This window comes from Rattus norvegicus, chromosome 3 (assembly GCF_021556685.1).
Source record: "Rattus norvegicus strain SHRSP/BbbUtx chromosome 3, alternate assembly SHRSP_T2T, whole genome shotgun sequence".
In the NCBI taxonomy this organism is placed as follows: domain Eukaryota; kingdom Metazoa; phylum Chordata; class Mammalia; order Rodentia; family Muridae; genus Rattus; species Rattus norvegicus.
Window position 1 is genome coordinate 154,561,238 of NC_141536.1, and position 19,107 is coordinate 154,580,344.

Here is a 19,107-nt window from a genome sequence, read left to right on the forward strand (position 1 = left end):
AGTGGCACTATGACTTTATTTTTATATATTTGTTTTTATTATTTTGAATTATGTGTATGTATATCTGAATGTGAGCCCAGTGCTACGCAAGGCCATAGATGTAAGACAGGAATCACAGATGGCTGAGAGTGGCCTGATGTGGGTATTAGGACAAACTCAGGTTTCTTTTTTTTTTTTTTTTTTTTCGGAGCTGGGGACCGAACCCAGGGCCTTGTGTTTCCTAGGTAAGCGCTCTACCACTGAGCTAAATCCCCAGCCCCCAAACTCAGGTTTCTTAATATGCGGATATAATATATGAATATTAGGTACTTGATATATGCTTTATTATACGCTCTTAGCTACTGAGCCATCTGTCTCAGCCTCAACCTCCTGTAATTTTTCTCCTTTCCTTCTTCTCCCCTCCTCCCTTTCCTTTCCCTTTCCCGTGCGCCCCCCCACCCCCAGCACCCCAATTTACCCTGTAGACTAGGCTGGCCTCTAACTGAAAGAGATCCACCTTCCTCAGCCTCCCAAGTGTTAGGAATAAAGGTGTCGGTCACTGTGCCTGGTCCATGAATTCTTTTTTTTTTTTTAAAGATTTATTTATTTATGTATAAGCACACTGTAGCTGTCTTCAGTAGAGGGCATCAGATCTCATTACAGATGGTTGTGAGCCACCATGTGGTTGTTGGGAATTAAACTCAGGACCTCTGGAAAAGCACTGAGCCATCTCTCCAGCCCCATGAATTCTTTATATTGTCTTGTGCCAACACAGTTCTGGCATGCAGCAGACATGCAGCAAGCATCTAATTGAAATTTTCTTGCACAAGGTCACTTCAGAAAACTGGCTTCTCAAAGGTTGTTTTGGGAAGCAAGCCAAGGCTGTTGCTTTCATGTGTCTTTCAGATTGGCTTTGTCTAGAACTAAACTTACATTTGTAAGGAATTAAATGACTGTAGTAAATGTGAGGTCGGGTTGATCTTTCCAGTGTGCATCAGAGTGAGTGGTAGTGCACAGTATAAACCCCACGGTTTTCTGTGAAGATCACATTGTGAATGCTGTGTTTAACTTTTAAGAAAAATCACAAGTATTGATACGGCAAAAAAGGCATCTAGTCTGATCTCCAGAGGAGGCTGTGTGTGTGGTGGCCTTCTCACACCAAGGGAGAGATGGGATAATTTAGGCAGGATTGATACAAAAGCTTAATTTAAAGAAGAGACAATAACTGCCCCCTTCTTTTCCTCAGGATCAAAAGACTCGCTGAACAGTGGACCCCGAGATCGGTGAAACTAAGCTCTTACCTGACCTCACTGACCAGGCCGACAGGTAATTCTTGCGCTTCCTTCACGATCGCTGTAATTTTCCTTTCCACTTGACCTGCCTGGAGGCTCTGCTCTCTCTGCTAGTGTTCGTCTTAAGGTGGTTGAACAAGCGGGCCTAGGCCGAGCAAACACATGCCTACAGCGCACAGACAAACACATTCAAAGTGGGCAGGAGGGGAAGCAGCCCTGCCTACCACTGCGAATATTTTAAAGGTTTTGGTTAAAATTGGAATCTGCCTGGCATGGTGGTGCATGCTTTAGTCCCCAAAGAGGCAGGCCAGCCAGGGCTACAAGGTGAGCCCTGTCTAACAAGCAAACTGGAGTCAGCTCCAGCCCATGTTTGCTATTTTTCTGATTGCTCGTGCAGACAAATGACATTTCCCACCCCTGTCCTAACCTTTAATAGTACATCAGCATAGTAAATGAGAACAGAAAGCCCGTCTGGCTGCCCAGAAAGCAGTTGTCTTTACCCAGTTAGTTCAGTTTGTACTTACTCTCCTGCAGGTTCTTGCTCAACTCTGACATCCGGGTCTTTGAATCCCACCCTCCTTGGTTACATTTACTATCTTGCTAGTTTTCTGTCTTTTACTTTTGTTCCACTTTCTGTTTCTAATTTTAGCCTTCTATAGGTCAACAGCATGGCGATTTCACACTGCATTTACTCATGTCCTCTTTTTTTTTTTTTTTTTTTTCTGGAGCTGGGGACCGAACCCAGGGCCTTGCGCTTCCTAGGCAAGCGCTCTACCACTGAGCTAAATCCCCAACCTACTCATGTCCTCTTGCTGCTTCTAGTATCTGCAAATGTTACCCATTTGTAATTTTGCTACACGATTTTGTTGCATTCATTTTTCTGTTTGCCAAAAAAAAAAAAAAATAAATAAAAATAACTAAACTAAAAACAAAAAACCCCAAGCAAACACAAGGCACAGTAGCTGGGGTACTGCTCAGTGTTCCCGCCACCTGCTGGGAATGCTTCACGCGCTTAACCAAAAGCCTCGGCACTGAAATCAGTGAGGAACCTATCTCTTCTGGTTTCTTTCTGTATGTTTCTACTAACGAGCAGATTCAGAGCTTGTCCTCTGCGTGCAGGCTCACTCCTTACTCCCAGTTGGCCTGGTCCTCTGGCCTTTTGGATGGCGCCACCTACAGTCAGGATAGGTCTTTACCTTGTCATTTGCTGCCCACTTGCCAGCTCTGGAAGAGTTCACAGATGTACCCAGAAGTGGGCTATGCCACCCTAGGCACTGGTGGCTCTGTCCACCCAAGCTGTCAGTCAAGATGAACCCTCACAATATAGTGGCTACAGAAATACGGTGTGGGTAGGTGAGTTACTTTTTAAATATAACATAGAACTTAAAATTCTAGTCCTAAAACTTCTCCTGATGGGTTTGTGAGATAGTTCAACTAGTCATGACACCTGCTGCCTCAGTTTGATTTCTGAGACCCACATGATGAGAGATGTCCCGAGTTGTTCTTTGACACCTAAGTACATCATGTTCTCTTTCTCCATGCAAGTGTACATATTGTCAGAAGTTCTGGCTATAGGGAATCAGTGCGACCAAAAGCTATCACTGGCTACTGACTACTAGGTTGTAAAGACTGCATTTATCCCTGTCCCTCTGCTTTGATCACATGCTACCTTACTAAAATACAAGCCCACTGGTGGGAAACTTGTAAAGGATGCTGCCTAACAGCCAAACTATTGGACTGTTTTTACGACTGTTTTCGAGCTTTTTTGTTTGGGGTGTATGGATGTTTAATCTTGCCAGTTGCTTGCTTAGGTAAAATAACTCTCAGCAGAAAGCTAGAAAGCACAGACAGCCAGTTTTGTAGTATAGAAGCGAATAGGGCAAGGCTATGGTCTTTCTGTAAGTTTTCATAACCATCAGTTTGCATACTTTACAGATCTCAGGTCCTTTCCAGCTGAGCGTTGTTGTGGTCGGTCTATCTGGTTCTTCATGTAGGTATTTCCTTCTAATTGCTTCTCCCCACTCATAAGAAGACACCACTGCTCTGAGATTACCAGATAATGGAGTCTGACTATGTTGCCCAGGCTGGAGAAGATAATAGGCCCCGAGCCCACTGTCCCCCCCCGCCCCCCGCCCTTTGAGCACTGTTATTATTGCACGTGCACATCACAGTGCTGAATGCTAATATAACTTTTTAAAGATGTTTGTGGGGATAAGGAAGGATACATACATAATCCTTCTTTTGTGATTTAGCCGAAGTTTTGGCCCCAGCATTTGAGAGGTGGATTCAAGGCCAGCCAGGTCTCCCTGATGATCTCCAGGATAGCCAGGGTCACAGACGCCATATGCAAAAGCCAAACCAATACACTCATCACCCCAAGCTCAAACTAGTGCAGTCCTGGTTCGCCATTGATGACCTGCTAAGTCCATACTTCCTATTTTCATAGGATAAAGTGTGTGTGTGTGTGTGTGTGTGTGTGTGTGTGTGTGTGTGTGAGAGAGAGAGAATGAATGAATGAATGAATGAATGAATGAATGAATGAATTGGGTTTTTCAGTGTAGTCCTAGCTGTCCTGGAACTCACACTTGTAGACCAGACTGGCCTGCCTCCCCTGAGTTCAAATGCATGGGCCAGCACTGCATGGAAGGGTGGGATGGAGTCTCAGTAGCTGTGCTTAGGGTTCTTTCTGTGGATGTGGGCCTCTCCAAGTTAACAAAACAAACAAAATTTAATGCAATGTAGTTTGGTCATATTTGTGGTCCCCCCATCCCTCTGGTATTCTTTCTTCCATAAAGAAAGCCAGGACAGATAAATCCTGCTGGTTCTAATGGCAGTTCTTGAACAGCATTAGATGGCTTGTTGATGTGGAGGACAAGTCTGTGAGGAAGAGTCAAGGACTTGATATCACAGCTTAGGCATCTGGTCCAGTCCTTATTTTCTCTGTTATTTTGATGGGTTGGAGTGAATTGTGCTTTCGCTCTGTTACAGTCGAGCTCTTCCTTCTAGCCCACTGTCTGTGCGGATTAAATGGGAGTAATGGATGGTATGTATGCATGAGGGTATGTATCTGCACCGTCACTCAGATGCCATGAACTGTTCACACCACTTGCTCTAAAATTTAAAGCACTAAATTAAGCAATGTTTTGTATGCTGTGTGCTCTGATGTATGTTTGAGGTATTCTTTTGAACCTAGTAGTTGAACTTTTAGATCTTTATTTGTTCCCTGTGTCTGTCCCTGAATGCGACACAGCTGTTTTTCCACTTCCCTGTTAAAAATTTCAAATTACTGTATATTATTGTATGTATTCTTGGATATGTGTTTATCTTTAGACATTTAATTAACATGTTCTAGGTGTTATGTGTGCATGTCTGTGCACCATGGCCAGGCACTGCCTTTAGAGGAGCTCCTAGAATTAGAGTTGCCTACAGTTAGGAGCTGTGATATGGGTGCCTCCGGGGACTTTGAACACTGAAGTCTTCTGCTAGAGCATCTGTGCTTTTAACTGGTGAGCAGTCTCTCCAGCCCTTTGGTTAGCTTTAAAATAACAGTGATGATGGTGGTGATGGTGATGGTGATGGGTCCGACATATTTGCCTTTTACATTTTATTATGGTTTATAAGATTGAACTATATTCTGCATGATTAATTTTTCTCAACTTGTTTGTCTGTTTGTTTATTTATTTATTTATTTATTTATTTATTTTTGATATGGCTTCATGAGGACTTCTATGCAGATCTGGGTTTGGCATAAAGTTCTATCGCCGTGATATTGCAGCATATTTTGTGTTCAACCCTCCAGTTCTGAGGATCAAGGCTTTACTGGGCAAGCACTCTACTACGGAGCTGTACCACTCAGCCTTTACCTCAGGTTCCTACTGCCACTCCTGACACAAGGTCTCCTAGTTCATATTGACCCTCAGCTTAATTATATAGCTGGGCTGACCTTGAACTTCTGCTCTCCCTGCCTGGTGTGAGGGATTGCAGGCATGTGCCATCCACTTAGCTCACTCTAGTTTTTCAAAACCTTTAAACATTGTTGCAGTCAGGCTTGTTCCAAACTTGCACTGTGATTTTGATGACTCTTCTATTTAGGGCCAGTTAAGTGGTTTTGTTACAAATGGAAAAGACACAGCTATTTTATTTTAAAAGATTTATTTATATGAGTACACTGTAGCTGTCTTCAGACACACCAGAAGAGGGCATCGGATCCCATTACAGATGGCTGTGAGCCACCATGTGGTTGCTGGGAATTGAACTCAGGACCTGGAAGAGCAGTCGGTGCTCTTAACCGCTGAGCCATCTCTCCAACTTGATATGGCTATTTTTACCTGGAATGATATGGCTGATTTTTAAAAAGAATATTTTAAATTTATTCTTTTAGAGTGTCATCCATGTAAACAGTGGTTTTTGATCACATACATTCTCAACAGCTCTAACCCCCTTAGAACTCCCAATATGCCCCTTCCAACTCCTTATCTTTTTAATTTATTTATTTTGCTATTATCAATATTTTGAGTCAGGGTTTCACATTGTAGTACAGGATAACCTATAAGTCACTGTATGGCCCAGGTTGACATAGAGGTCTTGGCGATTCTGCGTGAGTTCCTGTGTGTTAGGATTGCAGGTCTGAACCGTCACCCCCAGCACCTTGTGTTCTAGGAGGTCATCGTTCACGGGAAGCAGGCTGCCGATAGTGATGTATAGATTTGGAATATAGAGTGAACTTAGGAAAGCAAGAGTATCAATACATTTATTATTTTGTTTCAGTATTTTAGTATAATATTTACAATATAAGTAGCTTTTGGGCCCAGAAGGATTGCTCAGTGGGTAAAGGCCTCACCACCTGAGTTCCATTGCCGTACACTCATGAAGAGCCAGGCACAATGGCATACGCCGTAATTCCAGCACTCATAAGATGCCATACATGGGGGCGGAGACAGGAGAATCTTCCTGGAGTCCAGGGGCAGGCAGATGTGGGAGCAGAAACAGCAGACACTGGCTTAGCAATGTGTAGAACGTTGTACTGTGGCGGGTACTGTTGGCATGTGCACCAGCCCCTTATTCCCAAATAAACCAAATCACCACAGCTTACTTGATCAAACCACCTTACAGGTGTTTGACTGTGGCACCCTGCCTAGTCTGGCACTTGCTCTGTAGCTCATGGTGAACTCTCGAACTTGGGGTCAGAACTGCCTGAGCTTCCCAAGTGCTGAGTTTACAAGGGTGCCCTTCCCTGGCAGACAGAGCATAGGTCCCATGCTGTACAGAAGGCTTTCAGAAGACACTTGGTATGGAGAATCAGGTTCACTCCTCAAGTCAGACCAGTGCTTAGGGTAGTTAGTGTCCTTTAAGTATGCCACTCCACTTTTGGAATAGGTAATAATACTTCAGGATTCATGTGTGTGTGTTTTTTTTTTTAAACTTTTTTTTAAATCTTTTTATTTATTTTATGTTTATGTATACACTGTAGCTGTTTTCAGACACATCAGAAGAGGGCATCGGATCCCATTTCAGATGGTTGTGAGCCACCATGTGGTTGCTGGGAATCGAACTCAGGACCTCTGGAAGAGCAGTCAGTGCCCTTACCCGCTGAGCCATCTCTCCAGCCCTTTTTTTTTTTTTAAAAACATTTTTTTAATCTTTTTATTTAGTGTTTCTATAATAGTCCAGATTGTTCTCAGACTCAACATATTTTTAACTTTTTATTCAACTGTGACATTACTCCTGGAATGTAAAATTCATCTTTTTAAAGTCTGTTTTATGGTTATTAATGTTTTGCTTGCATGTGTGTATCATGTACCTTGTGTCTGTTGGGTCCCCTGGAAGGAATTACAGATAGCGATGAGTCACCATGTGGGTGCTGGAAAATAGACACAGGTCCTTGTCAAGGACAGTTGGTGCTTTCAGCCCCTGTGCATCTCTCTGGCCTGGAGTTCATCTTTGTTTACTACAGTCACCATTGTTACTTGTGCTCATACCCCCACATACCCACCCCATATCCCAAATGAGTAAACATAGAAGTAACATAGTAAACAGCCTTCGAGTCAGTGAGAATATACCTCGATAGCGCCGAGTTTTGAGATTAACTGTGATCGGCCTAAATGTCAGGCTAGCAGTTTAAAGAATGAATAACGTACAGCTGTCATAAATGGCTGTGCCCTTTAGGGGCCAAACTTTTAATTACTTTCTTACAATTCTTTGCTTCTAAATCCATTTCCAAAAGAATGTTAGGCTGGGTGAGGCTGTAAAGTCTGTTCATTCCAGCACTGAGGAGTGAAGGCAAACACATCTGTGTGAGGTTAGCTGCTCTACGCAGCCAGCTCCAGGCCAGTCCGTGCTACAGACCCTGTCCCAAAGGGAAAAACTAAGGTACAGTGCTATTTGGAAGTTAACATTGCAAACTACACGTCTGACCTGGGTAGCTGTGTGTGATCAGTGCAGGCGGCTGGTGGATTCGGAATCCCCCTTTTTAGGCTCTGCTTTGTGGGTTACTATGTATCAGGCGGACACATGGCAGCTGACAGCGATCAAGGGCAACGGGAACCTTACTCATTTTCACATTTCAAACAACTTTTAAAGCTTTTCATGTACACACATGTTCAACATATGTTCCCAAGCTTTAACTTTGCCATTAATAGTGAGAAACCAAATCCTTAATGGGCTTGTATATTAAACACATTGCAAGTACACAGCATCTGAAGGTGAACGATGTGGGATGTTTGATTTGTTTCTGTGTAATTTTGTTTGGTCAGTTTTAAGACCATTGGGGTAAAAACATAACATCTGCACACAGTGGTCTGGCAATGTCCTTTGAGAGCCCAGCCTGTCTTTAGTTTCCATATCCTGAAGTGTGCCACAATGTAGAATGGGGGATTAGGGACCGGAGCCCTGTAGGTCAGCTGTGGAAAGGATCTGAAGGATAGCAAGAGTATAGAATTGGAATGATTTTTAACTTTGTTCTTAGCTTTTAAACATTTGATTGTGATGATAATTAAAAGGGGTTTAGAATAAAACGTGTTGCAGGCTTGTCAAAGAAAGGAATGCTCTCTCTGGTTGGCATAGGCTCTGCATGTCAGAACCCATGGACTCCTAGGACCATCGGTGTGCAGATCACACTGACTTGTGCGGGAGCAGGGGCATGCTCTGACTGCCGAGTTGTTCATGTACGTGTACAACTGATGTGCAATTGTTGTCAGGACTCTGCAGGCTTTGCTTCTTAGGTCCCCAGAAGTTAAAATTAATTAGTTGTGTGCATGTGTTTTTATCTGGGTTTTTGATAAGTTGTTTATGAAGAAAGAAATGTAAAAATCCTGAGCCTATTGAAAACCATCTCTTCAGATACACCAGAAGAGGGCATCAGATCTCTTTACAGATGGTTGTGAGCCACCATGTGGTTGCTGGGAATTGAACTCATGACCTCTGGAAGAGCGGTCGGGTGCTCTTAACCGCTGAGCCATCTCTCCAGCCCCCGAAAACCATCTCATAAGGAAACTGTTTTACGAAGAATGCTGTATAGTGAAAGATACTCTCAGTTAAATAAGGCTATTGGCTAGTGTCCTCTTCTTACAGGAGGGAGCTGCAAGTTGCAAGTTCTCTGTCTGTCTGTCTCTGTCTGTCTCTCTGCCTCTCTGTCTCTGTCCGTCTGTCTGTCTCTGTCTCTGTCTCTCTGTCTCTGTCTCTCTGTCTCTGTCTCTGTCTCTCTCTCTCTCTCTCTCTCTCTCTCTCTCTCTCTCTCAACCAGGCTAGCCTCAATTCGGAGATCTCCTGCCTTTGCTTTCCAAGTGCCCAACTTGCTTTTATTTTTTTGAAAGAATTAACTATGAAAGTCTGGGAAGATGGCTCAGTAGCACTGACTCCTCTCAAGGACCTGGGTTAAATTCCCAGTATACATACAAACCATTTGTAACTAACGTCCTTCCTTGGATTCTGCATGCATATAGTACACAGACATACATGCACACCAGAGACTCATACATGTTTTTTAAAAAAATCAATTATGAGCATTAACATGATTTTTTGTTGTTTTATTTTGTGTTTTGAGAGGATTTTATTTTATTTTATTTTTATTTATTTATTTATTTTTTTTGGTTCTTTTTTTCGGAGCTGGGGACCGAACCCAGGGCCTTGCGCTTCCTAGGTAAGCGCTCTACCACTGAGCTAAATCCCCAGCCCCTTGAGAGGATTTTATTTTGTGGTCCTTGCTGGACTCAAGCTCACGCTGTAGATCAGGCTGGCCTACAACTCACAGAGATCTGCCTGCCTCTATCCCCTGGGTGCTAGGGTTAAATCATACACCAGAATTCTGCTTTCAAAGATCTCTTTTTAAAAACATTAATAGGTGGCAGTATTGTTGGAGCAAAAGCCCACGTCTGCTAAACATTGAGCCAAGTTTTGCTGTTGGAAACAGGGTTTTTAATCACTTTTACATTGTAAAAATGCTAGATTTCTATTTTTAGGAAATGGAGTTGAAATTCAGAGATGTAAATGTGGGAGGGTCCTGCTAGTATTGCAGTCAACTCTGAGATGGGTCTGCTGTTCTCCTCTTCCCTTCCTTATTTGGTTTGTCTGATAAGTAGTGTGAGTCAGTGTGTGCATGTGCCTGCTGAGTGAGGGACCGGCCTTTTCTATGGCGCTGACCAGATACATTTAACTGAGGGTACTCAGACACTGAGTGATGTGACTGTCTTCTTACTCTTTGAGATTTATGAAAATTGATAATTTTATTCACATTTACTATTTCTATGTGTGTGCTCATGTTCAAGTGCACCCCTCCTTGAGCATCAATTATTATTAATCCGGGGCATTTATTTCTACTTTGATTAGAAGATTTTATTATATATCTTATTTTCTTGAATTTCTTGGCCTTCTTAATTCAGTTTAAATAACTGTTTTAAATTGTAGCCTACAATCTTCATTGTGGGGAACAACTTGTTCATTTACTTATTTTATTGTTTTTGAGACAGGGTTTTTCTGTGTAGCTGTTCCTGGACTGGAACTTGAAATAGTGACCAAGCTGGCCTTGAACTAACAATAGATGAGCCCGCCTTTGCCTTCTGAGTACTGAGATTGAAGGAGTGTTTTATTTAATGTGTTGGCTTGCTGGTGCCATGGCATTTGTAAGGGGGTCACAGGACAACTTTCTGTCCTTATTTCTGGGAGGCTGTGAGTCCAGCCTCTACTTCTACCCTGTGATTTCTGGAGGTTGAGCTCAAATCATCAGACTTGGTGGCCAGGTACTTTGTCATCTCACTGCAGTACCTGCCCCTTTCCCCACTTTTAATTTTGAGGTTGACCTTACATAGGCCCGAGGCTAGCTAATTAGGCGAGGCTGTCTAGCTAGTGAGCCCCAGGTATCTTCCCCATCTGTGTGTGTGTGTGTGTGTGTGTGTGTGTGTGTGTGTGTGTGCGCGCGCGCGCGTGACTGCCTCTCCCCCAGCATGGGGGGTTATGTGGATTATAAGTGTACATCACTGCCCCTGGCTTTTATGTGGATTGAAGTATTGAGTTCAGGCAAGCTATCTGCTCAGCCCTGAAATACCTTTAACTAGGATGTATTCATTTTTGCTCTATGGGTGTTCTGCCTACACATTATGTCTGTGCATATGTTCGTGCCTTGTGCTTGTGGAGGTCAGAAGGGGGTGTCAGATCCCCGGGATTGGAGTTGTGAGCTGCACTGTAGGTTTTGGTGATTGAACTCAGGTTTCCAGCCCCTAAAATAGTTAGTGAGCTAGCTAAACTACCACTGATGGTCAATGATAAAATTTGGGCTTTTACCTTTAAACATAATGTTGGTGAATTTGATCCTGGTACCATAAGTACCCTTTCATTACTGATGTCTTCTCTGATGAATGATTGATGCTATGAATGAGTGTAGATTTTAAAATCTGAACCAGGCTGTGGTGGTAGGCAGATTTCTGTGAGTTCAAGACTACCCTAGTCTACAGGGCTATACAGAGAAACCTTGTTTCGGGGAAAAACAAACCAACAAACAAAAAGACTGTATAACGGAATATTATCTATTTGACAGTAAATATATCTAATTTGAAAGGTCAGCTTTACCCAGTGCTTGGCACTCACTGAAAAGTCACACATGCGAAGCTCTGAAGCACAGTGAAGTCGGGTCATGCTTTTCAGGGCGCAGCATGGGCGTTCCTTGATGGGGTTCAGGTCTGACTGTAACTGCAGGAAATCAGAGCATGCCGTTTGAAAATGCACCTCTTTGAGACGGAGATTATTCAGAGAAACAGTCATGTAGAAGTCAGGGTGGTGTTAGACCTGGCAGAGCACGGTTCAGGCAGTGTCGTGGGGAGTACTGGGTAAGGGGAGGCACAATGCCTGCGGAGGTAACCCCTAACTCCCACACTCTTACCTCACACCCCTGGCCAGCAGGTGGCACAACTATTTATGTTTTTACTGAGAAGCCGAGAAGCTTTGTTACCTGGTTGGAGGTTGTGTGATTACGGCATGAACTTTGTTTTGGTGATGGTTTGGTTGGTTATAGAGTATGTTATAGTTTCTTCCATTCTAGATCTAGTTAGGATACAAGTGGCAAGCTATTTAACCACTTCCCTATCTGTAAACAGAACTAATCACATGTGTGTGTGTGTGGTGGGGGTCATCATGGATCATCACCCGGTGCTGTGAGAAGTTCAATGCGATGCTGCTCTGTCATCCACTCCTCTCCCTGCCTAACTAACCTGGGAAAGGGAAAGACTTAACCAGTCTCTGCTGCCTTATCATTGGGTAATCCCCCTACTCTCATTTTGGTACGATAAGGTTTTTCTCAGGCCTTAAAATAACTTGCTCAAACAGAACACTAACAATGAGATTTTTCATTTAATCTTTTTTAAACGTTTGTGTGCCTGTGTGTGCACAAGTGCCTCAGTCTACAAATGGAGTACAGAAAACATGTATTCTTTCCTTCCAGCTCCTGGGTCCCAGGATAGATCTCTGGTGGCCAAGAACAGAGGCAGGCTCCTCTGCCTGCCCTCTGAGCCCTCTCACTGTTTCTTCCTTTTGGTCAAGTGTGTCCTTGTGCTTCAGGCTTCAAAAAAAAAAAAAAAAAAAAAAAAAACAACAAAAAAAGGAAGTTGGTTTATGTTAAGCCGTATGCTGACATCTTAATGTTTTTTGAGGGAGCCACTGTCAGTCTTTGTGGTATTCATCTACATTAAGTTGGCACCACTCCACTCATGCTCATTTCCTGCTGTATGCTTGGCGAGCTTGGCTGTGACCTACACAAAGGCAGGGAGTGTTTGTGTCTGTCCACATAGTCTTTCAGCTTCTTGTTCATTTTGAACGTTGTCATAGATGGTCCTTCTGAGTGACACAGAAACAGATTAGATTTGATAGCACGCAATGGTGTTCTGACTGCCGTTCTGTGCTGTTGGTGGTGGCATTTATGAACTCCCTGTGTGCGGTGCACTGGTCTGTATTTCACAGCACAGTCAGACCTGTTTTGGAGAGTGTAGATCAAACCAAGAACTGCTCTTCATCCCCGTTCTGCACGTGGGTGTGCAGCTTGAGCTCAGTAACCCAAGGGCAAGAAGATACTGTGTAGAGTTTTGGAATGAGTTAAGTCAATAGGTGTGGAAGTGCTCAGCGTTGCTCAGCTTAAAAATAATCATGGCTGTAGTTCTGTCTTTGAGAGAACCACCCTTGACTGTTCATCACTGTGTCCGTCTACATGATGCTATAGTCTGACACTCTAGAGGGTTCAAAGGTGTGTGTGACCACAGATATGACAGAGTGCTTGTCTCAGTATGAAGCAGAGGCAGGAGGATTGGAGCTCAGGGCCAGCCACAACTATGGGTTCCGGGCCAGTCTGGGCAGTGAGGCCCTGTCTCAAAACAAACATGACGCATAGAGTTCAAGTTTGATCGTGTGGGTTTCTTTCTAAACTGGCCTTTGTGGTATTATGCCACCTAGTGGCACGCCTGCAGACTGGCTGGCTGACTGACTAGATGCCCCATTGGAGATTTGGGATTCTTTAGACAGTGATTGTCATTTTCAAGCAAGAGTTTACCGTACACGAAAGCCTTAGTAAAAGAGGCTCAATAGAGCCCTTACATTATAAGCTCAAAAAGACCTTGTACTTATCGTCTTAGTGTTTGAAACTTACCAAGATCTGTAATTTTTCCGAAAGTCAGTATGTAAGTAATGGCCGAGGTGTGGCTTAGGGCACCCCCGTCGTGTAGAGTGTATCTGGTTTTGCAGCTGTGCTTTAAGTAGAGCACAGGGTAGTTTTTAGGTAGTTTAGATAGTCTAGGCTAATTTGGACTTAACAGTGGAAGAGGAATGATCCAGTGGACAGAAGTGCTACCTAGAGAAAGAGTTTGGGGCTGGAGGACGAGCTCTGTCCCCAGCATGCCTGCGCCGTGGGTCCTAACTGCATCTTAGCTCTGGCTCCACGGGATTGACAGCCTTTTGTGGCTTTTGGGAGCACCACGTATACATGGTACATATGTGTATACAGTTGTATATACATGTAGGCAAAGCTCATACACAGAAAGTAAAAATAAATCTTGTAACTTAGCCTGGGCTCACTACTTGAAGAGTTCTTACCAAGTCAGTGGGCAACTTTTATCTGTGTTCTACTTGGATATGAATAAAATTCAGAATTGTTTTGAGATTGAAGTCCTGATAGTCTGTGATGTGCACACAGGCCCAGGCTTACCCAGGATACTTACTGTTCCTGACAGCCTTCTGGGGGGTTAGAGGCTTGCACCACCACGCCCTCACCTGAGCTCTGAGCTTGTGCAAACACACTCATTCCTAACAGAAACACCACAGGACCACAGGATACAGCCGTTCTACCATGTGACATCTTCATCGAAAATGCATGGTTTAGTGCTTCAATCTCGCCACCTCTTCTCTCGTAGCTGCTGAGCTGTGGTCAGGATGAGTGGACTGGGTGAAAGTTCCTTGGATCCACTGGCCACTGAGTCTCGGAAACGCAAATTGCCCTGTGACGCTCCAGGACAAGGGTAGGTGGCTGTCTCCATTTCCAGATGCAAGAGGGGGCTGACGTTTCTCAGGGCCAGTGGCTACTGGAAGATGGTTCCGGTTTAGTTTATTTCCACATGAAACTGACGTGTAATAGGGGCAGATCTGCTCAGAGCTTTCTTGAGAGGTGTGAGTGGTGGCTTTCTTTTCTCCATCTTCCAGTCTTGTCTACAGTGGTGAAAAGTGGAGACGGGAGCAGGAGAGCAAGTACATAGAGGAACTGGCCGAGCTGATATCTGCAAATCTTAGTGACATTGACAACTTCAACGTCAAACCAGACAAATGTGCCATTTTAAAGGAGACAGTGAGACAGATACGCCAAATAAAAGAACAAGGTAAGACAAAAACACCCAAGTGTTGGACTTCTGATATATACGAAATACCCTCCTTCCCATTTTGGATCAAGGAGATTGAGTGGGGCCTCACTCATGCTGGGTAAGATCCCATGAGTTGACTAGCTTTGGTTTTAAGAAACAACAGGATGGGCAGAAGACTGGTGTTCCTCATCTGGCAGCGTGCGGGTGGGAGGGAAGCTGGGGCCTAAGGATTAGCACGTGAGCACAAAGGGAGCCGGGTGTCTTCTGCTTTCCTGGGAACCATGAGGTTTAATATTTCTCAGTTGTGGTGGCATTCTCTTACCAGCCAGTGAGTGTTCTGCATGGTTATGTGGTTATGTGCATACTACCCCCCCACTCTGTGTGTGTGTGTGTGTGTGTGTGTGTGTGTGTGTGTGTGTGTTTGTTTGTGTAAGGGCTGAGGTAGTGCTGCTCAACGTGATGCCTTCCTTTTGTCTCTTCAGGGAAAACTATTTCCAGTGACGATGATGTTCAGAAAGCTGATGTGTCTTCTACAGGGCAGGGAGTCATTGATAAAGACTCTTTAGGACCGCTTTTACTACAGGTAGGGGTGAGGGCTGTATGTCCAAAGCTTCTTGTGCTTTGGCTGTTTTACCATGTGGTTTATATATGGGGCGCGTGCGTGTGTGTGTGTGTGTGTGTGTGTGTGTGTGTGTGTGTGTGTACGTACATGGTGGGGATTAGAAATGAAGAAATGGTTTTTACCCTCATGGAGCAGAGCTCAGTATTATAGCAATCATAAAACACCCACCTGACACTATATATAATACTGTACATGCACTGTGTACAATATGAAAATTCAACACATGTGCACAGAAGCAAAGAAGGTCTTTGGAATAGAGCAGCTCATAACCTCATGGGTCAGTGACAGCCAGAGGCGCTACTTAGTGTATTCAGTTCAGATCCTTCTAGGAATTTTCCCATGATGGCTTGCACATGCACCACACACCAGTTTGTGTTTCCTTTGTCGTACTTCAGGGTTAACGCAGGGCCTCACACAGGCTAGGTGACTGTAGCAGGCAAGCATGCTACCACAGAGCGACATTCTCTACCCTCAGCTCTGTATTCTTGGAGAATTTATTCATGGTGCTGGGGAGGGAAGGCCAGGGCCTCATGCATGCTAGGCATGTGCTCTGTGACAGAGCTGCACCCCAGCTTGTGAGGCAATTTCAAACATTAAACATGTGCATGTTTTCAAAGTAATTGCCTTGAAAAGAGCTGATTAACCATGGCGCAGTGTCTACTTCAGGCCGGTGAGCGCTTCAGCAAGTTTACTTGACAACTGGTCTTTCTTTCAGTGAGTCATTTCAACTACTTTGTGTTCATTCATTTTAAAGCTCTTGTTCAGGAACAGATGGTAATTCCTATAGCGTAACTTGAGATCAGGTGGAAAATTGGGGGAGCACTAAGAATGATTTTTAATTTTTTTCTTTTCTTTGTTGTCTTTTGAGACAAGGTCACAAAACATACAGGCTTCCCCCTGCCAATTCCCCTCGGAGACATTGTAGTGTTAGCCCAGGCTGTCTTTGAACTTGCAGTATAGCTTAGGGTGACCTCAATTCCTGCTTCTACTTCCTAAATGTTGGGGTTAAAGCTGTATGATATGTCATTCCCTACTTGCCCTTTTTCTTTTTCTTTTCATGCCCTGAAATGATCATGTTAATGTTAATAGAACCGATGGTTGGCTAAGTTAACTTTAATTGTTGGGCTAGTGTCCCCACCCCTCCACCCCTCCTCAAATTTTCCTTATAAACAAGGCAGTAGTCTTCCTCTGCTAAGGCTGCAGTGACGGAATGTCACAGAGTAGGTGACTCAGACAACTGAAACCTTTCTTCAGTTTTGAAGATTGGAGTCCAAGATCAGGCTGTTGGCAGGCTTGTTTCTCCTGAGTAGCTCTTTCTTGCTACTGTGTCTTAATATGGCCTTTTCCCTGAGCATGCCTCCCTGGTGTATTTTTAATCTGTCCTTATAAGGACACCAGTTATATTGGATTGGGTCCTCTTAATACTATTGACCCTTTAAATGCTCTATTTGCAAGTATGACCCTAACCTGAACCCTAACTCAAACGCTGGCAAAAACGGGGGAAAGGGTTTAATGTTTTTGGGGATGGATATGGTTTTCATAATAGTATTAATACATCCCACTGCAGGCACTGGATGGCTTTCTGTTTGTGGTGAACCGAGATGGAAACATTGTATTTGTGTCAGAAAATGTCACACAGTATCTGCAGTACAAGCAGGAGGACCTGGTTAACACAAGTGTCTACAGCATCTTACATGAGCAGGACCGGAAGGACTTTCTTAAACACGTACCAAAATCCACAGGTGCGCTCTTTTTTTTTTTCTTTGTATTTTGTTTGAGAGGAAGGCAGGGTCCTACTGTGTGCTCCAGGCTAGCTTTGAATCTATGGCCCTACCGTGTGCTCCAGGCTAGCTTCGAATCTATGATTCAATGATTCTCCTTTTTTGTCTTGTCTCGTGTGCTGGGATTACAGATGTGTGCTGCCATACCAGGCTACAGGGATGCATAGAAATGTTTTCTAAATACATTTAATTTTTTTCCTAGTTATTTCTTAAGAGATTGAATGTGCTTTTTAGGACACCAGAAAATGAGACTTACTAAGTGATTGCCAGGAACATTTTCAGTTTGACCTCAGTGGACTCAAACGTTTTCCATGGGGCCCAAATGTTCAGTGGGACACGTGGTGAGGCTGAGCTCACTCAGATGCCTTGGTGTTGCCATATCAATGTTCTATGTAGGTGTCACCGCATGGGAGTTGTGTGGTAAGAAAAGATACTGGCCACTGTTCTTCTGTTTCTATGTAAGGTCTCATGTATTGCCCAGGATGCTCTCCAGCCCTCATTTTTGGCCCTTTTAGTGGCTGGGCCAGCACATTGCCCTGCCGTATAGCGTGGGTTCTTCAAGATTGTATGTATGTGTCCATGTGAATGTGTTACTCCAGGGTCATGGGGACCGGAAAGGGACAGTAGATTATCTGGAGCTGGAGTTGAAGGTGCTTATGAGCTGCCTAATATGGGTGTTCAGAACCAGACTCTGGCCTCGGGAAGAGCAGCTAAGTGCCCTTAACCAGTGAGCCACCCTTCCAGCCATTCCAAAATTCTAGCTTGAATTTTTAAAGATTTCGTGTATATGATGAATGTTTTGCTCAAATGTATGCATGTGCATCACTTGTGTACCCAAGGCCAGCAGAGTGCCTTAGATTCCTTGGAACTGGAGTTATAGGTGACTGTGCCACCATGTGGGTCCTGGTAACTGAAGCCAGGTCCTCTGCAAGAGCAAGAGCCAGCCCCAGCTTGAATTCTTTAATAGTTTTGCTGAGTTTTACCTGGCTTATAAAGAATAATTTCAACTTGTTTTCCAAAGTTAATGGAGTTTCTTGGACGAATGAGAACCAGAGACAAAAAAGCCATACATTTAATTGTCGTATGCTGATGAAAACACATGATATCTTGGAAGACACGAATGCCAGTCCTGAAACTCGCCAGAGATATGAAACAATGCAGTGCTTCGCCCTGTCTCAGCCTCGCGCTATGCTGGAAGAAGGGGAAGGTGAGAGTCAGGTCCACTGTGCCTGTCCTAACCCCTTTTACTGATGCTGTGTGCCTGGTGATGTTAGTCACAGCTAAGTCTTTGTAATCTGACTTGGTGACCTTCACTTGTAGACTTGCAGTGCTGTATGATCTGTGTGGCTCGCCGTGTGACTACAGACCGGCCGTTCCCATCCAGTCCTGAGAGCTTTATAACCAGGCACGACCTTTCAGGTAAGACCAGCCAGTGTGCCTCCACTTGGAAACTGTTCCTATTCCTCTGGTTCTTTGTGTGCATGAGTGTGCACTGATGTTTCTGTGAGTTCATGTGTGTGCACTTGTCACAGGTCACTCTTCTTCTACCTGTGGCTCCAAGCAAGGAACAGAGGTCAGCACCAAGCACCTTTACGTGCTGATACCTGTTTTTCAGCCCAGCCCAGGGTCCTCTTTCTCTGCCCTGTCAGCTCTGAGATTACAAGTTTATGCCACTTTCCCTAGTTTTCCTCCTGTGTGCTCAGAATGAACTTGGCTCTCCACAGCCCCGTGACATATACATTATTGTTATTTGATCTGTCAGAAGCAGCCTCTTCTTGAGGCTTGCTCTCACTTTCTGTGTCTCTGATTTAGCAGTCTTAATTTTTCCTCTAAGTAACATTAAGTGTAGCTAAATAAACTTCCTTTAGGCACCTGGCCTTATAAAAGACACATCCCGTGCAGTGGCAGGCTTCCTACGAGCAGCTCTGCTTACGACTAGTTGGAGACAGTGCACTTTTTTTTGTCCCACAGCAGGACATGCAGACTTAGAGCAGCCTCCAGCTGTGTTAGGACAGAAGGCAGAGCTGAGACTGTCCACTCCATGTCAGTGCTGGTCAGCTAAGCAGCAGCAGGCTCTCCGGGCAGGGCTAGAATCTTCTGTTTTTATCTTT

General features: G+C 44.1%; 1 protein-coding gene across 34 annotated transcripts in view; it reads left to right on the forward strand.

Moving 5' to 3' along the window:
- Ncoa3 (nuclear receptor coactivator 3) overlaps window positions 1-19,107 on the forward strand; it is an 83,248-nt gene that overhangs the window by 41,135 nt on the left and 23,006 nt on the right. For 18 of the 34 annotated variants that reach the window (XR_015683448.1, XR_015683447.1, XR_015683449.1 and 15 more), the window contains 7 exon segments: window positions 1,226-1,305; window positions 14,153-14,257; window positions 14,439-14,611; window positions 15,076-15,176; window positions 16,783-16,957; window positions 18,018-18,203; window positions 18,317-18,415. Coding sequence is in view for 31 of the 34 variants with exons in the window: in NM_053454.1 (NP_445906.1) it covers window positions 14,172-14,257; window positions 14,439-14,611; window positions 15,076-15,176; window positions 16,783-16,957; window positions 18,018-18,203; window positions 18,317-18,415 (820 nt within the window). In the remaining 3 variants the exon portion in view is untranslated. 34 annotated transcript variants of the gene reach the window in all.